At 42.2% G+C, this 27,441-nt stretch overlaps 1 protein-coding gene across 2 annotated transcripts in view; it reads left to right on the top strand.

The window, feature by feature from the left end:
• Positions 1-2,651: 2,651 nt before the first annotated feature.
• Positions 2,652-27,441, top strand: part of LOC119153480 (probable JmjC domain-containing histone demethylation protein 2C) — a 113,012-nt gene continuing 88,222 nt past the window's right edge. The window contains exon 1 of one of the 2 annotated variants that reach the window (XM_037400052.1): positions 2,652-3,028. In XM_037400052.1, the coding sequence (XP_037255949.1) occupies positions 2,882-3,028 (147 nt within the window). In that variant the 5' untranslated portion in view covers positions 2,652-2,881. The remainder of the gene's footprint in view (positions 3,029-27,441) is intronic. The other variant, XM_037400053.1, reaches the window with a different exon arrangement.

Genomic DNA, 27,441 nt, shown 5'->3' with positions numbered 1-27,441 from the left:
CACTTTCTTCAGAAGATGAATCAATTCATACCATCCCTAATCCTTTCCATCCTGTGAATTTTATAACTTTGAATTTTCAGTTCAAGTATTGCATAATATTTATCAAGGCAATAGAGGAGGTGTTGCTTTGAAAGGGGAATTAATATATTAGTTTGACACCTGCAAAGGCTTCTGAGAAAGGAAGAAGTCCTGCTGAAGTGTGATACAACACAGATTGTCCAAAAGTTAGTCTTTAGGCTATCTTCAGGCCTTGGCCACAGCACCGTTACTTGATGTTCTGTTGCAGCTGGAGGCTCTGAGTTGACTTATCCACATCCTGAGCATTTAGTGATCTCCCAGTTTCCAGTGCTTTGCAGAGAAACAAGGAGAGAAGGAGGAAGCAAAGAAGAAATGAGTAAGCAAACAGAGGCCAAGAAAATAAGTTGCTGAAGGTGGAAGACATGTTCAGTAACCTGTGCGTCTCTTGTATGCTGATGCACCTGAATGTAGTCATTTTGACTGTCCTAAAGCACATACGGGTGACAAATGCTGTTCAACTGAAAGAGAAAAGAGCTGTAACAAAGGGTGGCCAGGGGGCGAGGCTGCCCTGCTGATATGCCAGGGCTCTTCCTTAAGCTCTCTTCTGGTCGACGTGACAAGCTGTTTGAGCAGCGCTGTGCTGGGTGGTGTGGTGGGGAGCTGGGCAAAGGTCCTCCCCTTCTCACTTGGCATGTGGGAACTGACAGCTGACCGTGGGAATTTACACCTAAATGTTGGTGTTACTTGATCTTACTGATACTTTCAGGTGATAACAACTACAAAATGATACAGCAGCGTTGAACAATAGCGTTTAGTGAATTCTAATCTAACTAAAACACAAAATGACAGCACTTTGTGATAATGAATTTTTGGAACAAATTACAAATAGTCGAATCTTAATATATTGGTATACTGTGAAAAATTCTCAAGTTCAGTCTGTTAGAATCACGTAACTCAGCTTTTTTGGGCATATTTTATCTTTTCTTGCACACTAATGTAATCTAAGTGTATAATTCAGTATAATCTCAAATTACTCTGGCTAAACAAGAGGGAACCTAATGAAACTATAGAGTTTTGCTATGATTAATATTTGTTTGGTTGTCCTTGTAACTTACTTCTTTTTATACCCTTTATGAATAACTGCTCAGTACTTGCATAATTTATGCTCATTCTGCAAGGCTGGGGGACTTTTTTGTTGGCTGTATCATTACCTTGAAATGTGGCTTGAAGATCTTACTTAGCTCGAGCGCACTGTGGTTTCTTCTACACAGCTTCTAAGCAGCACACCTCCACGTATCCCTAGCCTACTGCCACTGGGGTGCCAGGGAGCTATAGGCACTAGGTTCTAGATGTTAGGTGTTGTAAGTTAATACTGTGAACAAACTTGTCATGGTGAATGATGAATCTTTTTTTTTTTTTTTTTCTTCTTTCTGTTAATTAACTTCTCCTGTACCAGAAGTTATTTGTTCCACTGAAATATATGGGAATGTGCCAAGCTGGCACTCCTGATTTATTGCTTTTGCCTCATAATCTATTTTTCAAAAATGCACTATTCAAATTTGCTTTCTAGTGCTAGATGAGAGATCATTAACCTGCTCTCTTGAGAGCAAGCGTACCAGTGAGGAAAGGTAGAAGCTTACCAAAGCTACGCCTTTAGACAGCGTGAAGGGAAACCTCTTAATACGCAAACATGGCATTACTACAGCATGGCTACGGGCTGCATGGAAAAAACAATAAACTGGCAGCAACTGCTGCAGTTCTGTATATGTGCTCCAACCCACCCCTTGGGTGCTGCAGCCCAGGCTCTGGGTCGGGGCACACGCTCTGCGTCCCCCCCCCCCCCCCCCGGCCGGTTCCCTGCCCTGCGGCGGTGGCGGGGAGCGTCTCCCGGGGCTGGCGCGCTGCCGCCGGACCGCCGTGGGGTGGGCGAGAGGCACCTGGCGGTCCCCCGGCGCTCCGCGGCCGCTTGCGGCAGGGGCGGACGGGTGGCCTTTGTCTGGCTGCGGGGAAGCTGGCCCGGGGGCGAGGGCACCGCGGACGGCAGAGCCGGTGCTGGCTGTACCGGGCTGCGGCAGTGTAGCCGCCCGAGCTCCCGCCGGGCCGCGGCGGTGGGCGGCCGCTCGCTCGACCGAAGGGGGATGCCCAAAGCGGCCGTGTCCCAAACCCCGCCGCAGGGCCGGAGTCGGGGCGCGGGGTGTGTGTGAGGGTGCCGGTGCCCGCTCACCGCCGAGCCGCCCGCCCGCAGGCGGTGAGGCGGGGGCCCGGCCGGCAGGTGAGGGCCGCGCTCCGCCGCCGCGGGGCCGGGCAGGGGGGTGGTGGCTCGGGGCTGCCCCGGCGGGAGGCGACCTCCGCGAGGGGGCTGCCGCTCTGCGGCGCCGGCGCCCCCGCGCACGCCTGGGGGGTCCCGCCCCAACGGCGGCGGTGAGGGGGTAGTCCCCGTACCGCCCCAGCCCGGGTGCCGGTGCCGCCGCGGCCGGACTCTTTGCCGCGCGGCGGCGGCGGCCGCTCGCCCCCTCCCCGCGCGCTGCCTGGCGGAGGGAGACGGCGCGTGGTGCCGGTCTCCATGGCAGTGGGCTGCGTGGGCGGAGTGGTCGGGGCCGCAGCGCGGCGGTGAGCGAGCGCGCGAGGGAGGGAGGGCGCGCGCGCCCCCGGCCCTCCCCCGCCCCTCGGTGTTTGTGTCAGGCTGCTGGCGGCAGCGGCGGCGGAGTGGCCCCGCGGCGCCGGCCCGGCCGAGGGGCGCCGACCCAGCCCGCCGCTGAGGCGAAGAGCCCCGCGCCTGCCCCCGCTCCGCGCCGCTCCCGCCATGGGCGGCCCGTAGGGGAGCGGGCTCGGCGGCTGGTGCGGTGCCTGCGCGGCGGCGGCCATGGCGGTGGAGACGCGGCCGGAGCTGGTGGGGAAGCGGTTCCTGTGCGTCGGCGGCGGCGGCGAGGAGCCGCCGGACAGCGGGCGCTGGCGGGCCGGGGTCATCCGCGCCGTCTCCCAGCGGGACTCCCACAGCCCCGACCTGGCGGTAAGCGCCGCGTCCCGGGCCGGGCCGGGGGGGCTGCGGCGGGGCCGAGGCGGCGCCGCGGGGCCTGCGGCGGGGGGCGGCGGGGCGCCCCGGGCGGGCCCGGCGTGACACAGCCCTTCGCTGGGGGGCGGCGGGCGCGGGGGCAAGCGCGTGTGGTGTCAGCGCCGGGCCGGCGGGGACGGCTGACGTGGAGCCGCCGCCGGGGGTCGGGGCCGGGGCGAGGCGCGCTTCCCGTCCGTGTGTGCGGCCGCCGTGCGGGGGGACGGAGGCGGCGGCCCCCGTGGTGCCCGTGGCGCGGCCGCGGCTCCCGGCCGTGCGGCTGCCGTGGCGGTGGCAGGGGGCGAGTACCTGGCCTGGCCGCCGCGGGGAACCGGCCCGCTGTGGAGCGGCGGAGCCCGGGCGGGGGGCGGGTGCGTCGGCTCCAGGGGAATGCAGAAACTGCCGTCGTGCAGCGCTGCCCGACTTGAGTCCAACGTGCTGGACGCGGTAGCGAACGCTGTTCTTAGAAGAATGTCATTGTTGCTCTTCCTTTTATGTCCGCTGTCACTGTTTTCCTAAGGGGTGTAGGAATGTGCGCGGTGGAGGTTAGCGAAGGAGCCAGGATGTGTTCTGTTGTGCTTAGGCACACTCTCGCTGGGGGGGGAAACACGACCAGGATTTCCTTGGGTTAGTGTTCTGAATGCATAATCTGTAAAATGGAGTTTTATTGTGCTCCATGGGCTCGGTCGTTATTTCAGTTCTGAATTCTGTGGTCGAATGAGTGCAGCGTTACCTCTGTGGTTGCCCCTTTCCATGTTTTTATGTCACTCGGTGCTTCTGAAAGCACATTTAAAAATATCACGACTATGTAAATGGACATTACGTAGGCTGGAAAAAGGAATCACCGAGCTGCGCTGGGCAATCCATATTGCTGCTGCTAAGGGGGAGGCATTCGCAGCCGAACGCAGGTCGGGGTGGAATGGTGCCTTTTTTATAAACTCATCAAGCAAACAATTGCCTGATTGTAGAGATTTTTGATTCCTTGGTGTGAGAAGTGTGATTCACAAAGTCAGGAATTCATGTTTTCATATATCCCAGGCTCTAAGCTTTGTTTTGAAAACAGAATGTACGTGACACTTGAAATGCCACTTTTTCTACTATATTGTAGGTGTGTCGTGTGTCCCCCCCCCATTATAATTCAAGTAGCATGCTGTTCATGCCCTTCTATATTAAGTGGCCTGTGTTTTCAGCCTTTGGTTATATGTAAGAATCATCTATGATGCTTTATTTTTAGAACTTATTTTGGATGTTATTCTTGCAGGGTGGTATTCTCTAGAATCTATATACAATTATGGAAACACTGAGTAAGGTTTAAGGAGATGTTTACTACCATTTACAAGTCAGAGCCATAATTTGTAAACTCTATGGTCAGAGCTGACATAAAGAGAGAAAGGGTGCTAAACCGAGGCATTTCAGGAGCTGTATCCATTATGTTAAATGGATAATGTAGGCTGCCTATAGTAAGTACTTGCTTCTCTTCCTAACTTTGGTATCTGAGCATTTTTTTCTTCAGGCACTCTTTCATTACAATTCTTGGTAATTTAAGGAAGAGTTGTCATGTTATAGCTGGTTTCTGAGGCAGGATGACTAAGGGTATGCTTACATGCCGTAGTGGAGCACCATTTGGATAGATCTAAACTACCTGAGAAGCAGGATGGATGCTCCAGCCTGCACTCAAAGCCTGGGTGCAGTGCAGTGTTAATGTGGCTGTATTCCTTCTGGTATTCAAGCTAGCTATGCAGCACTGCATTATGCTATGTAGATACACTCGTAGTCGTCTAGGAATGCTGGAAGTCTGGGAAGGTTTTGGAAATACTATCTAGGTCTAAAGAGTCCCAGACTAGTACTTAACTATTGGAGCATCATTGCCCCCCTCTAAGTGGAGTATTTTGTTTTCGTGTTACCTGTTCGCTGTCCCCAAGGCACAAACAAGTATAAATCACAAAGGGAGCGGGTAGAGGAGGAAATTATAAGGTTTCTGTTGGCAACAGGTAGTTTCTGTGGGTTGGCCCCTCTTTTTGCATTTGTAATGAACATTAATCTCTCCTTAGTGGATGTTTGCTAACATGAGTATTCTCTTCCCCTACCCCCAGTGAAGGACAAGGACATTTTTCTGTTAGCTCTGGTTCCATGTGTGCTATCCTAGATGGAGTGAGTGCTGCTTTTATCCTTCTGTGGCTTTTGTTTTGAGGTGGCCATCCCTATGAATAGCTCCAGACCCTTCTGCTACTCGTCAGTGGAGTGAAATGGTAACCCTTGCTGACAGCTTCATTGCTGCCCACAGGGTGCAGCATGAAAATCTTAAAATTGACTTTTTGTCAATTTTGTGTGATCCTGGTCCCTCTGGGTGGGATGGACACTGTAGGAACAGAGAAGACTCCCTCAGCCACAGGAGGGGAGGAGGGCAGCAGGGGGCATTTTTCAGGATGCTTTGCAAACAACTGGAACTGAGTTACTTTTCGGAAGGAAATATCATTTACATTGGCTCTGTGTCTTTTCTTCCTTAATAAGTGTGAAGCTCCCAGTCAGTTTCAACCAGTTTAAGAATGGGGAGAGGTCTGAAAAAGGTTACCTTCCCCCAGTCTGTGAAAGCTGACATCTGAGTGGATGTGAGAGCCCTCCTCCCAAAAACCCATAAAGGCAAGGAGGTCATGGCATTTTGTGTGCTCCTCCTGGAAGAAGAGGTGCTCTCCAGCTGGCCAACCAGCATGCACTGAGTTCAAACCAGCTACAGCATATGCTGCCTCTTGCTTAGAACCTCACAGAGATAGGTAGGTGATGGGGGATGGAGCTGATAGTATGTGAAGGTGGGTTTAAGGGTGTGAGAAAGAGCTGAGCGTTAACAAAAGCATGAGAGCAAGCGCGAGTGTTTGGATATGGGAATATATGGACAAATGGAGAGTTTTATGAGGTGAAGGATCTTAGGGAGACATGGGCAAACTTAGAGGCAACTGACGTAATTAATGTTAAGAGGCCACAGGGCTTGTAGGAGCAAATCTGCAGGAAGCAGAGCTTCATTAGCTTTGCTGTAAACAAAACTACTCATTAGATCAGGAACTCCAGACCTGAAGGCTGGACTAGCTGCTCTGCTGGTCAGAAGGCCAATGAAGACTCCAGTTTTCATGTGCTGTGAAGTTTGTTTCGTGATTTTATTTTGGTAACTAAATTATTTAATACTTTCATAGTTGAAATTACTGTCCTGGTCAAGAAACCATAGAAAATAACTGGGTTATCCAGTATTTTCTTCCTGATAGGTCTCTCCTATTCCATGAAAGTATGTTAAATGACTCTTCTCTTAAACTTTTCATGCTTGCAACATAACTGATATGTAGTCTCTGTTTTTTCATAAAATGGGTATTTTTTTTTTTTAACAAAGAAAAAGAGCAGTATCAAAGTGCCTTTTCTCCCACTATTTTATGGCGATTTTGCTTTCCTTAGCTTTGCTATTAGTTTACCACTACCACTAGTGGCGGTTATGGTGAGAACAACTGATGCTGGTTGCGAGTGCTGTTGGTCTTTTGGAACATGAATGCTCTTGCTATTATATGCAGATCCTTCTTGTGTTCGTCTTAGTCATTCTGTAATGTTTACAGATGTTTAGAAACACCTGTACAGGCACAGTGCATATACAATGTATAAAATTTATTCCAGGAGGTTTCTTGATTATTTTCATGGTTTGAGTCACAACTTGATAGTTAGACCTCTTGATTTTTCGTTCTTGAACGTTTCTGTTGCATGAAAAGCATTTACTTCAAAATACAAGTGAAAAAAATATATTCATATACATATATATTTATTTGCATGTGTGTGTTTCAGTAGTCATTGAGAGAATCCATAACTGTTCTTCTGTTTAAGTAACAGAAGGTATTTTTGGAGAAAGCTGGGAACTCTTTATTTTTTTGTTACTGCTGACTGCCTGGAAAAAGCCTGTGTGCTGCTCTGATCACAGTGATAACTGGGCAAATAAAGAAATGGCCAGGAGGAAGAAGGTGGAGTCAATGCCATGTAATCTCTCTGGTCTTTGCTGTCCTGTAAGAATTGCTTTCTGGGCCACAGGTTACAAAATGCCTATTTAATTAATCATTACCGACAAGATTTGACATGGTGACCACAGAGGTGGTTTTCTATATTGTGCTTAAAAAGTGATTATTTAGATGAGTACATTTTTCAAAATGTAAATCAAATTTTTCAAGTATCTCACCAGAAGTGCTTCAGAGCTCTGTGACTTGTCATGGTCCAGCAGTTGTATATTGCACATAGTCATATGTTCAGCCATATATTTTCTCCACTTAAGAGAAAATGGAAATAAGCTTTTAAACATGTAGTGTGCAACCCTCAATAGGAAGTATAGTTATAACTGTGCATAGGGAAATACATTGTGGCACAAATCACCTTGTTAGATACCCTTCATGGAAACCTAAATACTAGTGATAATTTGAAGTAGTTGTTTGATTTTTATTTACAGTAAAATTAATAAGATACAGTGGGGGAAACAATACATTAGTAGTTTTTGTAAATTGTATTTTTTTTCAGTATCTCATCTTTGGTAATGGTCAAACAAGGAATTGTTAAAAAGTCTGGTAAAACCATTTGAAGAGAATAGCGGCAAACTTTGCATGTCAATTTTAACTGAATTTGCCCTTGCTTAACAGTAAAATGAAAGTTTGCAAAATGTAATGGAAACTTATCACTACTGTATTACAGATAACATGAAAATAATTTGAAATAATTGATAATTTGAAAATAAAAGAAGATATTTTGGAGAAGTACTCTATGCTGATAGTTTCTCACTAAAATATGAGATTAAATTTGCCTCTGCTGTGTGCGTAGCTGCTCTTACCCAGTCTTTTTATGACTTGGAATTGTTAAAGTTTTCCTGCTTTTGCATTCCCAAAACTTTCTGAAAGTGATACGGCACAGAATTGCACTTACGTAGGTTACGTTTGTGTTCTGCCATATACTGATTTTTAGTGTAGTGTTTTGCATGTTGTCCTCTGTTTTCCTTTCACTAAGCTAATGAGTAAGGAGAAACTGAACCTATTAATTTTTTTAACACATTTGAGTTAATCTGTTTTAAAATGAAATGGCTTTTTTCATGTGTCATTTTAGAAGTACATGCTCTGCAGCTTGGGCTTTTTAACCTTCAAATAAAATGCGGGAAAAACTTCAGTAAAAATATTGTATAAAGTAAATAAAGAAATATGCTTTACATGAGTTGTGCGTAGCTTGTTGGTGGTTAATAGAATTTAAAAATACTACATGTTTCTGTACTAGCATCAGGGTTAAAGATGGAGAGCAAATTGTTGGTGAGGAGCCTGTCATGTTATTTACTCCAGCTCTTGGAGATGATGCTAAAAAACATGCCAGAGTGTATCATATCACTGCTGCCCCTGGTTCCAGACAAGGAATGTTGTTGTAGGATGCATGTTGTGTGTGTTTTCATTGAAGTTGATTTGAAAGGAGTGGGAGAAGGTCAAAATGCAATAGGGATTTAGACAATTTGCAGTTGTTGCTACTGTTTTGTACCAGTATTGAAGCCCACAAGTCTTGTAAGTTTTGGTACGTATCGGCTGGGCAATCTTTTCTTGGCTCAGCACTAAAGAAAACTTCCTATTTCCTTTCTGTGTTTCTAGTAGGATTGAGCTTGTCATCCTGTGCCTGTGAATGTCACCTCATCTGTCTTCCAGAGTTAGTTCAGTTAGTGTTCAGGAAGGAGTATCTCTTTCATAGTGGTTTGACAAAAAGATCAAACACAGGAGTGTTCCTATGAAATTGACTGCCAGGATTCAGTGCTTTATATCCTGCCCTTCCCTCCTCTTTGCTTTTGTACCAATAGAAACCTGGATATAGTGTAGATCAACAAGTAAATTTACTTAACACTGATGGATTTTGAGGAAAGATTATTTCCATGTCAAGATTGAAAACAAATTTTGGGTGTCCCGAGCTAGAGATTAATCAGTTTATTAATTTGCTGCATAGTTGCAAAGTATGCAGCAGTGAATGAAATACAGAAAAAGGAAGGTTTGATACTGTACATAAATCTTTCAGAGGGCTTTAAGAAAGATGTCAGGCATTTTCTTAATCAGAAAAGCATTCACTTTTGCCTTTTATTTACCATGCATACAAATAATGTATTATTCCACATTTGCATTACATCAAATTACTCTTGTTCCAGGAGTGTCTTAAAAATACAGGGTATAGTCATTGTAAAGTTTTAAAGAATGAGTAGTCATTTTATAAGAAGCTATTCTTACTGTGCACATACCAAGATCTCCAAACCTGCTTGAGAATGGCAGAGCTGTTCTTTAATGTCAGATTGAGCAAACTGTAGAAGTGGTACTTATAAAATTTGGCCCAAAATAATCTCAACCTTCTGATCCTACTATCAGTGAATCGTAGAAATGCTGAGTTCCATCGGTGATTTTGAATTTGCTGGGATCAGGCTTGACCTTTCCTTCCAATAGGACTCAGTAAGCTGCTTCTGCTTTTGCTGGAGGAAAGTAAGTATTGATCATGCAAGAAGTTTACCTGAGGGTGGCAGTTAGGTGGTTGTCTCGGAAAAGGCTCTGCTGTGATGTGCTGTTATTGCCCATTTTGATGCTTTGGATGCAGATGTTCAGTGTTGCTGCAGGGATGGTTTCCCTCCTAGCCCTACTAGGGTAGGGACTGAGGCCGGCTCTGCTTCTTTCTAACCAGCTTGTTTGTAGAAGCTGGTGGAGAATTCTAAGTTACACTAATGCTGTGTTGCTTTATTATATTATTGACCTATCCAGAAAGTTACTGTTGTTAGTTGATGTTATTCCCATGTTCCACTAAGTTTGATGTTCTAAGACAGAATGAGAGTAGGGGAACCAAAAGAACTAAAGGGATTTTGCTGTGTTTTGTGTTCTGGTCAATTATAAAGAAATATTATTATTCTTGTTTTGCTTTAAACAGATGTTATCACTTAATTCTGAATTAAGTGGAGTGGAGCAACATAATCTGCCCATGATGAAGTTGCCTCCATGTATACACAGAAACTGGGTTTGAGCTAATTCACGTACTCTGTTCAGAGCTTCATGGGCACAGAAGATGCAGAGTAAGTGTTAAGGCTTTTAGCTTGACCCTCCCATGGCAACATTTTTGGAAGTTTTGGAGACTGTGGTTCCACAGACATTTCTCTTGGTGGCACTGCTGGCTTAATTTTTTTAACCCTGAGCAGTTTCCTGATCCATTCACTGTATGGCACATCAGGCAGTTGTACTGAGTCTGAGGAGGTGGTATGGGATCAGTCAGAGGCAAGTGGTTGAGGGTAGGAGCAGCTTGATCTGGCACAGTTTCCAGGAGAAATTTCTGTGGACCATGGCCTGAGTGAAGTAGTTGAAAACTATCTTTGACAGTTGTAGTTGCTGTAACTAGTAAATGTGTCCTAACCTGCTCAGCTGTAATGCAGGGATTTTGTATTGCAGTTGAGTTAATGATGTTTATTCACTCGGTACAAGTAATTTATTCTTTCACTTGAATAAGTAAATATCTGTTTAAAATAATCCATAACATGATCATGTGATGTCTGTTGATGCTATGCTGACTGGCAAAGGCAAGGTTTGGAAGAATAGATGTGAAATCAAATGCTTTGAGGGAAACTTAAAATATGTACACCTCTGATGCCTCAGTAAAATATTGCATATAATATTTGTGCATAAATATGATCTTTTTGAGTCTTCTGATCAGCACTGTAGTTAATGTAGATGTTGAAGTGATTGCAGTTAAGCTTCATTGCAAGTATCTTACTGCTACGTACGACAACTCAAGCAGACACTGCTAACCTAGTAGTCAGGTTGACTCCCCAGGGTTCTTTTTTACTAAAAGGAACAGGGCTTCTAAATAAAATGGTTTAAAATTTGCAGTATGATTGCTCTGTGAAAGAGAGCACTTGCTGAGTCATTGCCAGGTGGCCCAAGTCAAGTACCTTCAGTCCTGCAGGTCTGGTGAGAAGGGACTGGAAGGCTGTATTTTGGAGGAGTGTTGGCGAAGACAGTTCATTTTGTAACAGTCCTCCAGCTCATTTCCTTATTTTTTGCTGCTGTTGGCTTCTCTTGATTTCTGAAATGCAGAATGTAAATTTACTACCTTTCAAAAACAAATAACCCAAAACCCAGTATCAAACAAAGAAACTTGTTGGGGTAATCATAGAAAATACGTGATTTAAACCGTTCAGTTAGCATAGAAAAACTTGGTGAAGGAGTGAGAGGAAACGAGCAGTGAAGTCTTCGACTGGAGTTTGTCGTTAATCTGTAGTTTTTCTTGCATCTTAATTCTTCCTAAAGCAAAACTCAAAGCCTTCAGTTTCACAGCCTTGGTCATCATCAAAGACAGGAGCAAATAAGTGCAAGCAAGGCATGGTGCGAGCAGATTTTAGGGGAGAGGTTAATGACCTCTGGGCTGTAGACCCACAGTGATATTTAAAGGATTAGGACCTAACAGTGGTCTAGTGCCAACATTTCAGTCAAAAATACTGAAGCTGATGTAGTTGAAGACCAAATGTGAACAAGGTACAGTGGTCTTAAGAGCTGCTGTTGTGACACTTAGCTGTCATACCTCTGCAGTTCTGGCACATATCTGCACATCCTCGGTGTTTCCTTGTGGTGATTTCGTCAGGGACTTCATGCAGCAGAGGTCCTTGGGTTTTGTAGCCCTTGCTGGATTTTTCTTAAATTAATTTGTAGGAAACTTGTTTGAATCCCTGTTAACTTTTCAACATCCTGTGGCAAAGAAGGGTCAGGTTTTAACTGTGTGTTGTACGCCGGATTGCTTTCTGCTGTTTCAGACAAGCTTTCATTCCTGTGTTGTGTGGTGCAAGTCAACGGTTAGCCCTTTTTTGCCATTTGCATGCCACTCAGGATTTTATTAGCTCTGCTCCTCTTCATGCTATGCGGAAATTTTCTTTGCTGTTTCTTCATTTGAGAGATGCAGAGGTGCCTATTTGGTCTGTCAGTCCCTACCAACCCTGCCCAAATAAATATCTCTTTGAACCAGATTATTCCAAAGAGTATGCAGTTTGTTTGCATATCTTAAATGGCTATCTACACAGAGACCCATATCTTTACATTATTTCCTTTTTTGCAGGTTATTCTGAATAATTTGATTGAATACTGCTGATTTGGGTTTATATTTTTCCCAGGAAATAAAGTAACATTTTAAATGAGTTTTCAATTGTAAAAATTTATTTCTTCAGTCAGGTATGTTGACAATTATTTTTTTTCCCCAGTTATGGTAAACAAATTGCCCGTTGCATGGCCATTTATATTTAGTATACCCAGGTGCTGGTCAGACCTTGGTAGTGATCTAGTTAATAACAGTTAATCAGTGAATAAAGCCTAAAAAAAAAATAAAAAAATGTGGTAATTAAATACTTCTGGCTTGCTAACTGTTAATCCAGGTGGGCTGTCCTAAATATACTTGATCCTTCTGTATACTGTCATATTTTATCATTTATATATAGGTCAGAATGTGATGTGGATATTTTTAGACAATGTCATGACCACTTCTTAATTTGATGGGTAGCTTTTCTGTATAATGGGGTACTTATCTCCTTCTGCTTGGTCTTTTAAAAGAGATAAGAAGTTTTGACTCGGTGAAAGACATTTTAATATCTTTGTATAAACAGAAAATGTTTTGGGTGCTTTGTTACTTTGTACCACATTTTTTCTTTAGAAATTTGTAGTCTAGGCTAATCTGTTCTTTTTGTTACCTGTATATAGCTTTTTACGAAATTTCAACTTAGTGAGAATCAGGCCTAAGACAACATAAAATATAAAATGAAAAATCTCATTTGATAAATTATTCATTGTCTAACTTTCTAATTCCATCAGATGGTTTCCTTTGAAACTGAATGTAGCAGTTTCATAAAGCATTGTAAAGATTTTTATACTTTAAAATGGAAAGACTTAGCTTTGTGTTGACACTTGAAAAAATGGCTTGCTGGTGCTACTTAATTTTTTTTAGTTCTGTAGTAGTGTCTTGTCCAGGTGAAGTAAGATGTGTGTACGCTTTGATGTGTTTTTTCCTCCATCAAAAATTTTTTGACGTTGAATGGATTTTCTGTTACCTAATTTTGATTATTTAAAAAAAATATTTTAGCTTTCGGAGATGTTTAAGCGTGGCTCACGTTTCATGCTTCGGTTTGACCACGAACATGGCAAAGTTGTGATCACAGCTCAGTGACTGGTTTCAAATGTGATGAACAGAATACAAGTTAAGTTTGCCCATATGTTACTTTTCTGCTAAAATAATGAGCAATAAAGAGCTAAATAATGGCAGAACTTAATAGGGCCCTTCAGTTGGTACCTTTGAAATGGAAGTATCTTCAGGGGGTTCTTGGGTATTTAATGCCGTCCTTTTACCTCGGGCTAATGAACCTTTTTATGTTGTTTTTTTTTTTTTCTAAGGTAAGTTTTATTCTACCCATTTTCAGGTACCTGGATCTTGTGAGTTCAGTAGTGTTTACCGATATATTTGAAAGAGTTTAGAGCTTCAGTGGACATGAGAAATTAGTTCTATGTCTGTGTTTTTCCTTCCTTTCTTATAGAAGTCTGGTTTTGGTCTTGAGTTTAGCATGCCTACACTTCAAGAAGTTATGTTGTCAATTGAGGAGAGTGTAAGGACATTCTTGGCCCTTAGGGATCTTAGGACTGGGTTGGCCAGTTGGAGTGGGGAAAGAATGGAAAAGACGTACCTTAATTTTTTTTATTTTCTTCTGAAAACCTTTTGATCAATTCTTGAGCTTTCTTTGATCAGTGCTTCTTATGGAAAGACTGAGCAGGCACATAGAGGAACTAGAGTCTATAGGTCAATTAAGGAAAGAGAGGACCGTGGTGGTTTAGATGTATAAACCCATGCATAGTTTGATGTAAATTGACAAAGGAAGGCTCCTTCTGACTGTACAAAAGCCAGCATCCCTTCTTGTGAGGCTTCTGCCTACTGAAGCAGTGGGTCCATTCTCTTAGCGCAAGAAAGTACTGAGAAATTTGTGAAGAAAAAAACCCCTAAATGTTGAAGTTCAATACCTGCATTTGCAGTTTTACTCAAAACTAATGGTTCCTTAAATTCAGAAAAGCAAACTCTCAAAAAGCATTGATCATTTAAAGTCAGAGACCAGAGATGAAGCTAGTATTGCTCTTTCATTAATTATAGCTTGGGCCATGTGTGTATCTTGTTCCTGAGGCCGTCAGTTTAGTGTTTCTCAGGGCAGTTGTAGCACTGAGCTTTTTTTGTGGTGGCTCTTAATTGCTTTGTTTCCTTCTCTTGCCAGGACTTGCCTGCATCTGCTTGTTACTTGTCAGATTTTCACTGTAAGGGAAACTCTTTTGGAATGTAGCAGGCATGTGTGGCTCTTCCATGGGACTGCATGTACAGGACAGAGAGCTTGAACTGAAACCTTACTTCGTAGCAAGGTAGCTGGGATAGGTAACTGTAGGTTGGCTATCTAGCAGCATAGTTCTGGGATTTGGAAAGTTAGGTCATACATACTGCTTCCCTAATGCATACTATGGTAGAGGGAGATGTTGCCTGGTACTGCGGTAGGTTTGGACTACCTGTGGGTCACAGAAGAGTGGTTCTGAGCACATTTATGCTAATGCAGTCAAGTTGTTTCTGAATTTGTGCGGTTTGGTTGGCTGCCCTTCCAGCTGATTTTTAACTAAAGCTGCTGTTGAATTCTGTTAGAGAGCTCAAACAGGCAGGTAGCCTTGATGGGGATTAGTTTATCAGATGTCTAGTAAAGTGCAAACTCTTGACTTTGGCTTTATCAACCCTCAGGCTAATCAAACTCTACTGAGTGGTGTTACTGTCTGAACCAGTAGAGCTGCAGAATTAACCTTTTCCTTTCAGTGTGGAGGGGTTTGGTTTTTTTTCCTTCAGATCTTAAAGACAGTGGTGTCTAACTTAAATATATGTGTCACTGAAAGCTACTTCTAATTAATACCATGTGCTTTCTTCACTGCATCACTGTTGGCTTTGCCCACATCCCATACCTTTCTTTATTGGGCCTGTCAGCTGGGCAGTGGGAGCACAAGGTTTGGAACTGCAGGCGTGCTGATTAGCCAGGCAGCTGACTCACCATCATTAAAGTGTATGGATTTGTAAGTCACTTGTTTTGCAAGCCTCTTATAAGAAATCATGTGTGGACAGAAACTTACAGATCTTCTGAGACCTGGCAGTAGCTTAAAGTTAATAGGGAAGTCTTGACTGGAAAACAGGCTTGAAAAAAATGTATACCTAGAAACAGTAGTAGAAAGTAATAAAAAAAATTGTGTGGTGGTGAGATAGTGTCTACTAGTATTGGCATTTATGGTTATAAAAACTAGAGGTATTTCATAAGACAATCAATATATCCACTTTGCTACAGAACTTGAAAATTGCTGCAGTAGTACTTATGCTGTGGAGTATGCAGGACTTCTGCTATGTTTTGTTGGTTGGGAGAAGAGTGCTAGAGGTTGTGGGTTCTGTGGTGTACAGCACTTGTAGTAGTGGTGAAGGCTGTTATGCTGAGTGGTAATGATGGAGTAGGGGCATTACATGCTGCTAAGTTGTGCTTAGAAGTATTTTTCTATTTCTTCATTGGTTGCTTCTGTGTAGTCCTTTTAACTGTTTCGCTACACTTTATTAACGTTATTTAAAATGGAAGATAGTTGCTCAAATACTCTAATGAAAGATGTTACTAACAATCTGGAAGAAAATAAAAGTCCTGGTTTAGCACAGTCATGCCAAATGGGTTAACAGTTTGAAGGGTGGTTAGCCTGTGACACGGTCAAATTTGCAGTGGTTTATAAATCAAAGTATGTGTGCATTGTGGGGAATGTGCACCTGGGGAAAAAGATACAACAAAAATTTTTATCCAGGTTGCACTGTTTAAAAAAACCCCTAATAAATCCATAAACATTTTCACAGAGCAGTTGATATCATGGCCATTCCAACTAAAAGGCATTGTGGAAGTGCTTTGAAATGAGTACTGTAGAATAACATCCCCATGCACCTTGCTGTGTTCTGTTTTTTCTTACCTTCCAATGTTAGAAATACCAATCTACCAAGGTAGCCAGCATGAGAAAATTGGCAATGGTGTTACTCAGGGAGAAGGTGTCTTACTGTCATGTAAGTATAAACAGGAGAACATGAGACTGCATTCTTTCTGGATGTATGAGTCGGGATTATTGACACTGCTTTTGATCTTCTCTTGTCCTGTGCATAACACTCCTTCTGATACTGCCCTGGTCTTGTTTAGCATTTCCTGTTCCCCACCTTCCCCACTGAGCTGTACTTTAATTTTGCCTTAGATCACAACTCTGTTGCATCTTTCTTTGGTCAGAGTACTTCAGGCTTTTCATGAACATCTTGTCCTGTCCTCCCAGTTGGAAGACTTCCAGTAAACCTCCTTTCTCTCGGGCAGTAAGGCATTGTTAGCTAACTAATAACTTTCATATTTAATGTGAAGCTCAAACCTACTGATACTGTTGGTTGCTCATCTTAAAGACATCAAGGCTGCTTCTGTTAGCAGTAGATGGTTACACAGGTTTGTTGGTTGGTTCTGTAGGTAATAAATGCAGCAAAGATGTAGTAGTGATGTGTTTTTGCTGAAGGTGATCTGAAAGATTGAGGGGGTTAACTTAAAAAATGGATTTGTGTGTATGTGATTTTGTTTGTCTGAAGGTAAGACTGAGATATTCGAAGGTAAATAACTGTGAGTTGCATGATAAACTTCTGCCAAGTCTCAGGGCTGGAATTGCTGAGATTACCATTTCTGTGTTCATGCAACTCTGTTTACTTTGTAGGACACTCTTTGACCAAGATCTCACTGTGGTAGGTGCTGTGCAAACACAGAGCTAAAATTGTCTCTGCCTCAGAGTTTATGAAATCCAGAAGGACAAGGAGCTGAAATGAGGTTATAATGATGTGTTGTTTGTGTACAGCAGCCTAACCTTTGGGAAATCTTGTGACAAAGAGATAGGAGAGGTTTTTTAGGTGTGTAACAAAGTAGCTCTACTGGTGTTTCTTGGTTGTATCTGTTAAACATGAAGGTTAGCCAGGGATAAAACTCAAAGGTGGCAGGCTGAAACTTTTTTCTTTTTAATTGTTGTGGTGTTTTTTTTTAAAAAAAACAGCCAAATGACAGAAGTTTTGCTTAAGTGTGGATCAGAAGCAGGACTTGGCATTTTGTAGCTGAATCTGAAGATGTTGGAACCAAGCCCCAGTAAGTTATGTTGATAGAGAAAGGAGGCAAAATGATATAGAAAAGAGATGCTGTCATGATGATGTAGTAGAACAACTATTTTGTAGCAGTATTGTGAAATATGTGTGCGGGAGTAGAGTTTTGTGAAGTCCAAAGGAAAAAAAGAGAAGTGGGGTAAGAACCTAGGTAAGACCTAAATACAGGTCTGAGGGTAAGGACTTTGGAGGAGTTGATAGGAATGATGCTGTGAAAAATACTGAAAGCCCTGTGTTAGCCACATCGAGCTTGAGGGTACAGACTAGGCCAGTTAGTGTCAGTGAGTGAGTTTAAATGGTTTTTGTGACCCTAACTGTATGGTTGTGCTGAGTAGTCTGACTGAGCTCCTTTTTTAAATACATTCTGGACTTTTTTCCCTCCCAGCACAGAGAATGTATTTTTAATTTCCATCACACATTTTATGTTTCTGTGGTAATGAACTTGGGAAATAATTTTTGAAATAGATTATGCTAGTGACTTTTGAACTGTGTGCAGAAGATTTTCAGTCTGGGAAGTTAAGTGGTAAGTGGAACCAAGTATTTCTAGTGAAAGTGTAAGTTAGTACTGTTCTCAAAGTTTGAATGCTAACAATAGCTTTTTACTCCTAAAGGCTTTAGAATCACTTTATTTGAATATTTTTCTCATGATCTAGTAGGCCTACGGTCACTGACATCATAAGGGTTGGTGGCAATCTGAATTGCCTGCAGGCTTTTTCATATAGCTCTTGTGATGTGAGTTGTTTCATGTTATGGACGTGGCAAAGACCACTTGATTATCACTTTATTGTAGAGGTTTGAATAATTGGGAGTGGCAGAGGAGTTGAGTAATAACCAAATTAACCTGGATGGCTTAAACCATGTAATAGTTGAGATCCCTTTTCTGTAAGGAACTGACTAATTTGTCAAGATGTCAAATTGGTCACAAGCCAAGCTAATCACTTCTGTGGGTTGCATCAAGACAGACAGAAGAAATGCTCCATATGTTCTGATTTGTATTCATTCAGTTTTGCCTAACGAAATTTTAGGTGTTAAGTAGGGTTTATGACACCTTCTTGTTTTAACATCTCCAACCTGTGAAAGTGGTAAAACATGATGAAATATGGACTGTGCTATCATTAAATGCCCTCATGACTATAGTTCTTAATCCTTCCACAGGAGGACAACTTTATGGAGTTGTCAGGGAAGGCAAAAGAAATTGGTGCTTGCAGTCCTCTGAGGTTTTGTCTCTTGAATTGGGAGTAGTTACCCTAATTTGATAGATTTGGAGCTACTATGAATATTTTATATTGACCAAGTTATTGGAACGCTTAACTGTGTGAACATAATGGTTTAGTTTAATGGGGAAGAGGAGGTGGAGGTGTCTGGGGAAAATAAGCAGGAACAGAAAGAATTTTGTGTCTTGGCAGGGAATTTGAGTGCTGTTAAGCCAGTGACTGTGTCATCCCTTGGTTATTTTTTCTTTTTCTTTTTTTTTTTTTTTTTTCTTTTTTCTTTGTTTTTAATTAAGCCTACAGGACCGGTGTTGTTCAGAAGAACCGAAGCTGGATATGTAAAAGAAGATATTTTTTTTCTTCATGTTTTTCAACTCCCACTCACAAGAGTGGGTTGTAATTCAAGGATTCAGACTGAGATGTAGGAGTCCTGAAAATGGGTGTGCCTGAAAAAAATCAAGATAGCCTTAAGTATCATCACAGGATGTTAAAATAGACATTCTCTAGACTGACTTTGCAATCTTTCTCTTTTCTCTGTGCTTTAATAAAAATAGGAAATCAGTTTGGTCATAGGTCCCTAAAAGGGTCATCTGAATTATCAAAGTCAGTGAACGAGGTAGACTCACTGGTTGATGAAAGGTACTAATGATGGTTATCCCAGGATTTTGTCAAAGAGCACAATCAGAGGAATTGGTTGTATGGGCAGGTTCTGTTGCAGCATCTGGGTCCCTGGAGGTGGATGTGCTGAACCATGAGTGGGAGTGAAAGCTAGTTCTGTAACTAAACTCAACTCAAATTCTACTTTTCTTCAATTCACTGTTAAGATCATCAGTGAAGTTTTTCTGTCTTATCCTGCTATGATGGGAGGGAATCTGCCTTTGTAAGGAAAAGCCTTTATGAACCACATTGATGACAGTTTTGTATCCTCTGTTTACGGTGTATGTATAGTAGGCTGTTAAGTAAAAGGGCAACTGAGATGGGAGATCATCTAGATTTGGCAAATATGTGAAGAAAAAATAGGAGCCCTTGAGAGACGGACATTGTTGCGTGGGTATTGGAGTATAGGCAAACCAAGTTTCAAAGGCAGAGAAACTGTTATTAAATGTTTTGGTGTAGGCGAGGGCAGGGGGGACACTAGACAAGCTCTTCAGCATCCAAGTCTTTGTCTTTGAAAGGGAACCAACGGGGATGAAGGAACGGGAAGAGGGAGTTGAAGAAGTGCTAAAATAAGTTTATCTTCCAGGAAAGAAAAATCATGTCATTTGTTTGGAACATGAAGAGGTGAATGGAGGGGAGAAACATTACTAGGTTTATGGCGCTTTACTGAGTTCATGGGTTTTGGTATTCAGTGAAGTTTGTTCCCAGGCTTGTTTTGGAATACATTCTGTAGGTTTCCGGTGTGGATCAGGGCAGAGAGTTGCAGAGATGATTATTTTCTGAAAGATGTCCCACTCTGGCAGCTGGATACTTCCATCCTTTGTAAATGTCTCTTTAATGAGCGCCACTATTACAGTGTCTGCTTAGCTTCCATTTAAGCACATAGTACGTTGGATGAAGGATATTACATTCTGTAAAGTGCAGGTGCAAGGCAAGATCCCAGGATTTTGGTGTCTGTGTTGCAGAATGTGTTTACTGTGGTGGCATTAGATGTGCTGGCAAGTCATTGTCTGGCACTAATGTAGCTGGTAAGCATTGGGACAGGAGCCAGCTTAGTATTTTGTGCAAAAGAGAACCCTGTAAAACAAAAATGTAAACTGAGTTGTGATCTTTTGTGGTAAGCAGCAATATGTTTATTTGACATCAGTCCTGCTCACAATTTAACCAGTTGTCATGCATTGACTGAGAATTTTGACAAACCATAGGGTGCAGTAACTTGAGAGTTTGAATGCTCAGGTGCTGCTCACATTAGTGTTCACAGATTGCTCTGTCCAACTCCTTCCTGCTGTTTGCTTAGCTGGTCTTTGCCTACCTTTCTTCCAGGGTTGGTTTTGCTAATGTGGCACTCTAAGCTAGTAAATCTGTTGCCAGTTAAGTACCAAAACCCTTGAGTTTACTTAGGCAAATGAACTGCTGCACTGCAGATGCAAGGCATCTGCAGATCCTGTGTAATTTGCACTTGCTGGTATATTCTGTTCTGGTTTATTGATGAAAGTAATCATAAAAAGGGAAACCTAAGTTTCTTATGTTAGAAATGTCTATTTACTTGTCAGTGCAGTGTATAGCACAGTGAAATCCTGAGCCATAATTAGTGTTCAGCACTGTTGGCAATAAAAGTAATCCATTTAGATGATCTAGTAATAATGATCTCTTGAATAATTGAGGCTATGAAGCTTTATTGTAGGTTGTCTTGCTGGGTTTTGAAATTATATTTAATGCAAGCATATTTTCCAGAAAAGGCATTTAGGCTTAATTTCAAGGTTCCAAGTAGCCAATCCATCTTCCTTTGTTAGTGATTAATCATTGTGGTTAAAATAGGATTGTATTTACTATTGAGAAGCATAACAGGGTGAATTTCAAGTCCTGTGATTCCCCTCTTGATGCTCTGCTGCCTACTATCAAGTCTCTGTCTAACATTGAGGCTTGCTCTTAGTGCTTGAGCAGAAGGCTGTGATTTACAGATTGAAAAGTCCATGACATCTTGGAATCCTTCAGTGTGGTCCAGAGGCAGGCTTTCAGTACAAAAGAGTTTTAGCTAAATTTTAAAGTGAATAAACTTCTGTTGAAGTACAGAGCTTTTTGTAAAAAGCAAAGCATCAATGATCATTGCTAGTGCTTGGCTTGGTTTTCAAAGTCAACTGCTTAGTGCAGCTGAGAACTAACGGAACAGATTTGCAGCCTGTTAGAAACTCAGTTCCTCAGTTCATCTGGCACTGTCTTCCCCAAACTAGAGCTCATACTGGGGCAAAACAACATTATGAAAATTGAATGTACATGTTTTCTGTGAGACTTCCTGTTGCCCAGAGTCTTTGTAATTAATTACTTGAGGATATCAATTTATTAGCATTCTGCTAATGAAAAGCTGTCTGTAGTATTAGGTTTTTGTCATGCAAAGATGCTTTTTTGAAAAAGTGTCAGATCCTGGTGGTTCAGCATTATCCCTCATCTTCTCAGCAGATGATTTGTTTGGATCATGCAAATATATGTCACCTTCATAAACAGCGAAGAGGAGAATTGCGTATCGGTTTTCTGTGAAGCTTAGGTATCTGGGGGCTGCTGACTGTGCAGACTTTTTGATGCTGGTAAGCAATAGTCTACTCTTAGTTTTAGTCAGAGAATAAAGATAATAATAAAAAAAAAAATGGAAGGAGCTCCAGTCATGACTTTGTCATAGTAGCCTATTACAGTCTGGTGTTTTCCTGTGAAGTATTTCCTGGTAATATTTGCAAGTTAGTCATGTTTGTTTCTTTGTTAGTAATCTGAGTATATAGCATTAAATGGATTTTCCTGCTTATTTTCAGTAACTTCCCAGCACTCCTCTGCTTCTTCCTCCATTTTTTTAGCATGTTTTAAAAAATGTGGATATTGGAGATGGATACAGTACTTCAGCTTCAGTCTCAAAACATATGTTGGATAAAATAATTTTGTATTTCCTTTCTGACGTTCCTCAGCTTCATTAATTTGGCACGACATTACTTAGAGTGCTGACCTGCTACAATCAACTGTATAGCTCATGATCAGTGCTGTTCATGCTCGTAAACTATTTATCCAGTCCCAACATCACATTTTCCCCATTTGTCTTTTTTCATGATTATCTCCTGTACTGTAAATATAACCTTTCTTGTCTTTGGATGCATGACTGCACTTCTCCACTGTGGGTATGTTAAAATTTTGACAAACAGTCCCTGAATGGGGGGGGGGGGGGGGGGGCAAACATCAAATTTGATCCTCCTGGAGGGAGTCTGCAAGCTCTGACATGGCAAATTGAGTGTATCAGCAAACACTGGCTTGTGAGCAGCAGGCTAAATATTTTAGTGGAAACAGCTCTTGGGTCCTGGTTTGGAATGAGACAGCATTGGTGTCTCAATGTCTGTGCACCTGCTGTTCGTCAGCCACAAGGGCAGAAAGCTGCTGCCTGGCTTCTGCTGAACTCCGTACCTGCAGAGCAAGGAGTAGGTATCCACCATCTCTTGCTACGGCAAGATGCTGCAAGTCATTGATGTCTTTTGGTGTTCTGTGCCTGTGGAAGGTGGGCTTTGGCCTACTGATGAGTTTCAAGCTCAGTGGGAATGGGAAAGCAGGAGGAAAAATGTTACCAGCGTGCTTAACTTCAAGTGTAAGGGAAAAAATACTACTACCCCAGACACTTTGAGAAGTTGCCAGCTTCTCTTCTAGAGAAAGAAATGAAACAGCATGCTGTGCTGGATTCGAAGGCCTGAGAACGAAGGATTTTTGTTAAGATATGTTGACATTACATTTTTCCAGGGTTTTTACTTTTACTCCCAGAGACAATGAATTGCTGCATTCCAATTACTAAATAACTTGCTTCTTTCTGGTGTTTAATTTTAACACTAAAGCACATGCAGTATTTTTTTAAATGTAATGGTGACTCCAGATTTTTTATCTGTCTTCCTCTGCTGTTGTTCTAGTAAGTGGACCACCCTCCTACTATCTGCAGTTTTTGTTGTAAAAACTGTCCTGACTGGCTTTCCATCCTGACATTTGATATGGCTCCAGGCACTCTTACAAATAGCTCTCTACATGTGTGTTATTTCTGCATCTCCCACATATTTATTATTTGGGTTACTTTGAAACCATTTTGTTAAATTTTAAAATAATTTGTGGACTTCAGAATGTCACTAAATCTTCTATTAATCGTTCTTTACCTTGTTATTTTCTGTCTTTGTGTAACACCCGTTTGCATGAACAGCCTTCTCCACTCTTTGAGAATCTTGATGGACCAGCTGTGATCAAGTATGCCCTTCTTATGAAATATATTCCACACTGTGAGACCGACCTCGCTTGAGAAAGGAGAGCACATAAGTGGTGAGGCCCAGCACTAGGGCTGGACTCTTTAGCTCCCTTTGGCTCTGTGGAGCCTGCAAATGAGGTGATAGCAGGGGAAGAGGACTGCACAACTACAGCTCTGTGAACCAACTGCAGCAAGGACATGCTGAAGAGAGTAGGGGTAAGCGCAGCACTGAAACAGCTGCAGCTGTCTGGTAGCATCCCCCCTTTGCTTCAGTGCTGGCATTCTCATCCCAGTTTGCTCTTTACTCATCTCACAGCTCTGAGATGCCTGGCATTGCCGGTTGTGTATTCTGACAATAGTGCCAGTGTGATCCAGCCCTTCTCCCTGCACGGTTTCCCCTGTTTTCCTTTAGCCCTTTGTCCTCCTGTCATTCTGGAAAACAGATAGCAGTTATTCTCTATTTCACCAAGGAAGAGTGCACCTGAAAGGGCAGATCAATACTCTTTGAAACGTCTGTCCAGGGAATGGAAAGAAAGTGGGATCAGCAAAATTGATTTGCTTAGATGTGAATAGAGGGCTCTGCCTAGGCCACTAGTGTACTGAACATAATAAAACTCCCAAAACAAAAGAACAAACCAACCAACCCTCCCCCGATTTGGCACTCAGCAGCATTCTCTGCCATGCCTTACTTATTAATACAGTATTTACTGCTTACAGACTGCCAGTTTTCTGAAGTGGGGTGGAAAGAAGTTGGAACCACTGCCTTGGCATAAGAGGCTGCCCTTTGCAGGACTTTTTCCAGAGGAAATTTACTCATAATTTCTTCCTAGTGAAGAAACTTTGTTAGGTGTGCATGACTTGCATTTCCTTTCCCTCCCCAATGTTATTGCAGAGTAAGATCTGCACTTATGCTTTATTGAATATTGTCTGTAAATTGTTTGGCGTGAAACATCCTGTTTCAGAAGGACGTACTTTTAAAATGAATGTTTAACTAGAGGAAATACTTGTGAATTTTCAAACAGCTCTCTTTATAGTAAGTGCTGTATCGCTGGAAAGATGTGCTGTGTGGTCTTCATATAAATGTATGAATTTCTCACTGAAAGATTCTGAACTATGGAGCTGTTACTGGTATACTTCAGTATAATGGTCTCATATGCAGTTGTGATTTAGTAAGCTGTAGCAGATTTCAAGCTGTCTGCATTGCAGCCTTTTTGTTATTAATAGTTAATGATATTCTTCTCTGGCTGTAAGCAGATCCTTGCTTTCTGCCTTCCCCCCCCCCCCCATCCTTACAACCTTGTTTTGTCCTCTTAACTGAGGGGGGGTGGGTGGTGGTGGGCGCGGAAATAGGTTCAGAGCTATTTTGTAGATGATCTGAACAGATTTGGCTTGAGAACAATGCTAGCTGCCCTCTCTCAGGTCTGTCAGGCTTCCCTTGGCTGCAGTGTTGGCCTGTAGGCATGCTTATCATCCAAACACTGATCATCTTGCCTGGCAGTGCAGTGCGCTGGCTTTAGCCTGCTGATGACCCTGGATTATGTTCTTGTTCATGACATGTCTGCAGCGAGTGCAAGGTTCCAATTATATTTGCCTTCAGGCAGTTCTCAAGAGATGGTGGGGGGAGGAGAGGGCAGGGAAGAAGAGAAGTAATTTGTGTAACTTAGAAAAGTCTTTGGAAAGACTGTTTCAGGGAACAAATCTGGATTTCTAGCATAATCCTTATCTCAGACTTGTAAATTGCAAATACAAATACAAAATTTGAGACTAGGTCATTTATTTATTTCTTCACAAAAGGAACACTGCAGAAGTGATCTGGTTTTGTTTTAAAGATAATGTAAGGAGAAACTAAATCCCTGAAAAAAGATAGTTTTAATGTTTTGCACTTTAGAAACATATGAGACAACAGAACCGGAATGGGAACAGTGTGAAAGGCTTTAATTTGCCACAGGTTTTTCTTTTTTGGTGATTGAATAATATCACCAAAACTGCTTGGTCAATACATCTTTTTCTTTACTGCTGTACTTGCCTGTTATCTCTTCAGTTTCAATTTACTTCAGCTTTGCTACTGCTTTTACTGGTAAGCAACCTCTTTCAAGGCCTGGGGGCAGAGAAGGCGTGAACTCTTCACATAGCAATGAATGGGTGATATTGTCATGCCAAATGCATGACAACATAAACTGTAACTGAGCCATCAATAAGACTTTGGAAATGACTATTCATAGCTTGTCCTGCAAACAGATATTAAAGAAAAAAGACATTATGTTTTCAGTTACAGCAACAGTCCCCCAAGTTTAATTAGTATTTTCAGATAGAGGATTTTCCTGCTAAAAATTTTAAGAACAACATGTGAAGTGAAGGACTTTCCAAAAGTTTGTTTGGAATCAGTTGGTCATAACTTCCATTTTAGGGTCCAGGCAGCTGGTGTAGTTCCTTATTGGCATTTTGAAAACTAATTTGAGTGGAGGGATGTTTGATGCTTTGATTTTTTTTTTTTGTTCCCCAAAATATTTTCATTCTTACACTAGAAGCAATGCAAAATTGATGAGTTTGCAAAAGTTAACATCTTTGCTGTGACTGATTTAACCATGCAGTTAGTCAACACCAAGAGCCACTGTTGGCAGACACCCTTTGCATGGGAGGTTTGGCAAGTTTTCACCAACAGTACACATAAAGGATTGTATGTCGGGTTTTCATGTCATCATGCTGTTCACAAGGGCATAAAGGGCAATTTTAAACGACCAGTATGTTCTACAGTGCTTGGGCAGAGAGTTGGAGTGAACTCATTGTGCTTAGTATGGGGAAAGTTTATTCCTGTAAACAGTGTGACTACAGAGAGTGTTTCTTCATGTGGTTTTATGTGAACAACTAGAAAGAAATAGTGTTATAGTCCGTGGCAGTGTGCTGTTTTAGCATACTCTCTTTAGAAGAGAGATTTGTGTCACTGGTGGGCCCCAAGAAAACAGCAAGATGTCCGCAAAACTTAATTGCGTCTCTATTTGAAAAATAATTAAGTTAGATTAAGGTGCTATGTGGAAGACATACTGAATGCTGTCAGTGGTACAAAACATTTGAGAGCCTCTTAAAACAGAAAATAAATAATTAGGCATAGCCAGTTCACTCGGTGAGATTTCATAGACTGTTCCTCTTACTGAGCAGAATTCCACCTCTCTGTTAGGACACTCAGAGTTTAGAGGCAGGTTTATAAGGGAACGTATGTGGAAGGCAAGGGAACCTTGCTTAGAAAGGTACCTCAGAGGGGAATAGAAATGAAAGAATTTGGATTTGGATAGTCTTAGAAAGCCTATTTAATTGGAACCCAAATATCTATAACCAGGGTGCTCATTACATCTCAGTGGATCAGAGAGACTTGGAGAAGCTTCAGGATTGTCTGTAGAAAGGGTGCTGTGACTGGTGATTTGGTGGCTTAAATGGACGCCATTCATGATCAGTCTTCTGTAGTCAGTGATTCTGTTTACTTTAAGGAGAGACAAACAATTTTCAATGTTATGAATTTTGTCCCAAGGACAAAGGAAGAAAATACCTATTAACTGCAAGTTGCATTGGCCAAGATAAAGAAAACCTGATCCTCTCATGAGCGTTTGTATGTGCTTTAATGTTGCAGACATCATCAATATTACAGTCACTGTGTATTTGGAGCTGCCAGCAAGACAGTGCTTACAACTTATGTGCAGTGCTTTAAGTTGTGACATGCTTTAATCTAAACCAACTTCATTCAGCAACAGGACATGCAGCTGCTTTTTTTTGAGCAGATTGGTACCACAGCTCTCAGTGCCTCCTATTTTTGATGTGTGGCAAAAAAGTAGCCTGCTTTTCTGGCTGCGACTCTACCTATAGCAGTGCTTTCGTAAGCTTTCAGGCATAGCAGGGTGTGAGGCTAGTAGTATTCAGTGACTGAGGGTTTGTGACTTGGGTGAATGTGCAGCAGTAGGAAGTCTGGGAAAATTAATATTCATGCAGTTACGATGTCAGAGGGATGAGATGGGAAGGAAGCTTTG

Source organism: Falco rusticolus, chromosome 9 (assembly GCF_015220075.1).
Source record: "Falco rusticolus isolate bFalRus1 chromosome 9, bFalRus1.pri, whole genome shotgun sequence".
NCBI classification, from domain to species: Eukaryota; Metazoa; Chordata; class Aves; order Falconiformes; family Falconidae; genus Falco; species Falco rusticolus.
The sequence above is the reverse complement of the archived record's forward strand: the minus strand, read 5'-3'. Positions and strand labels throughout refer to the sequence as shown.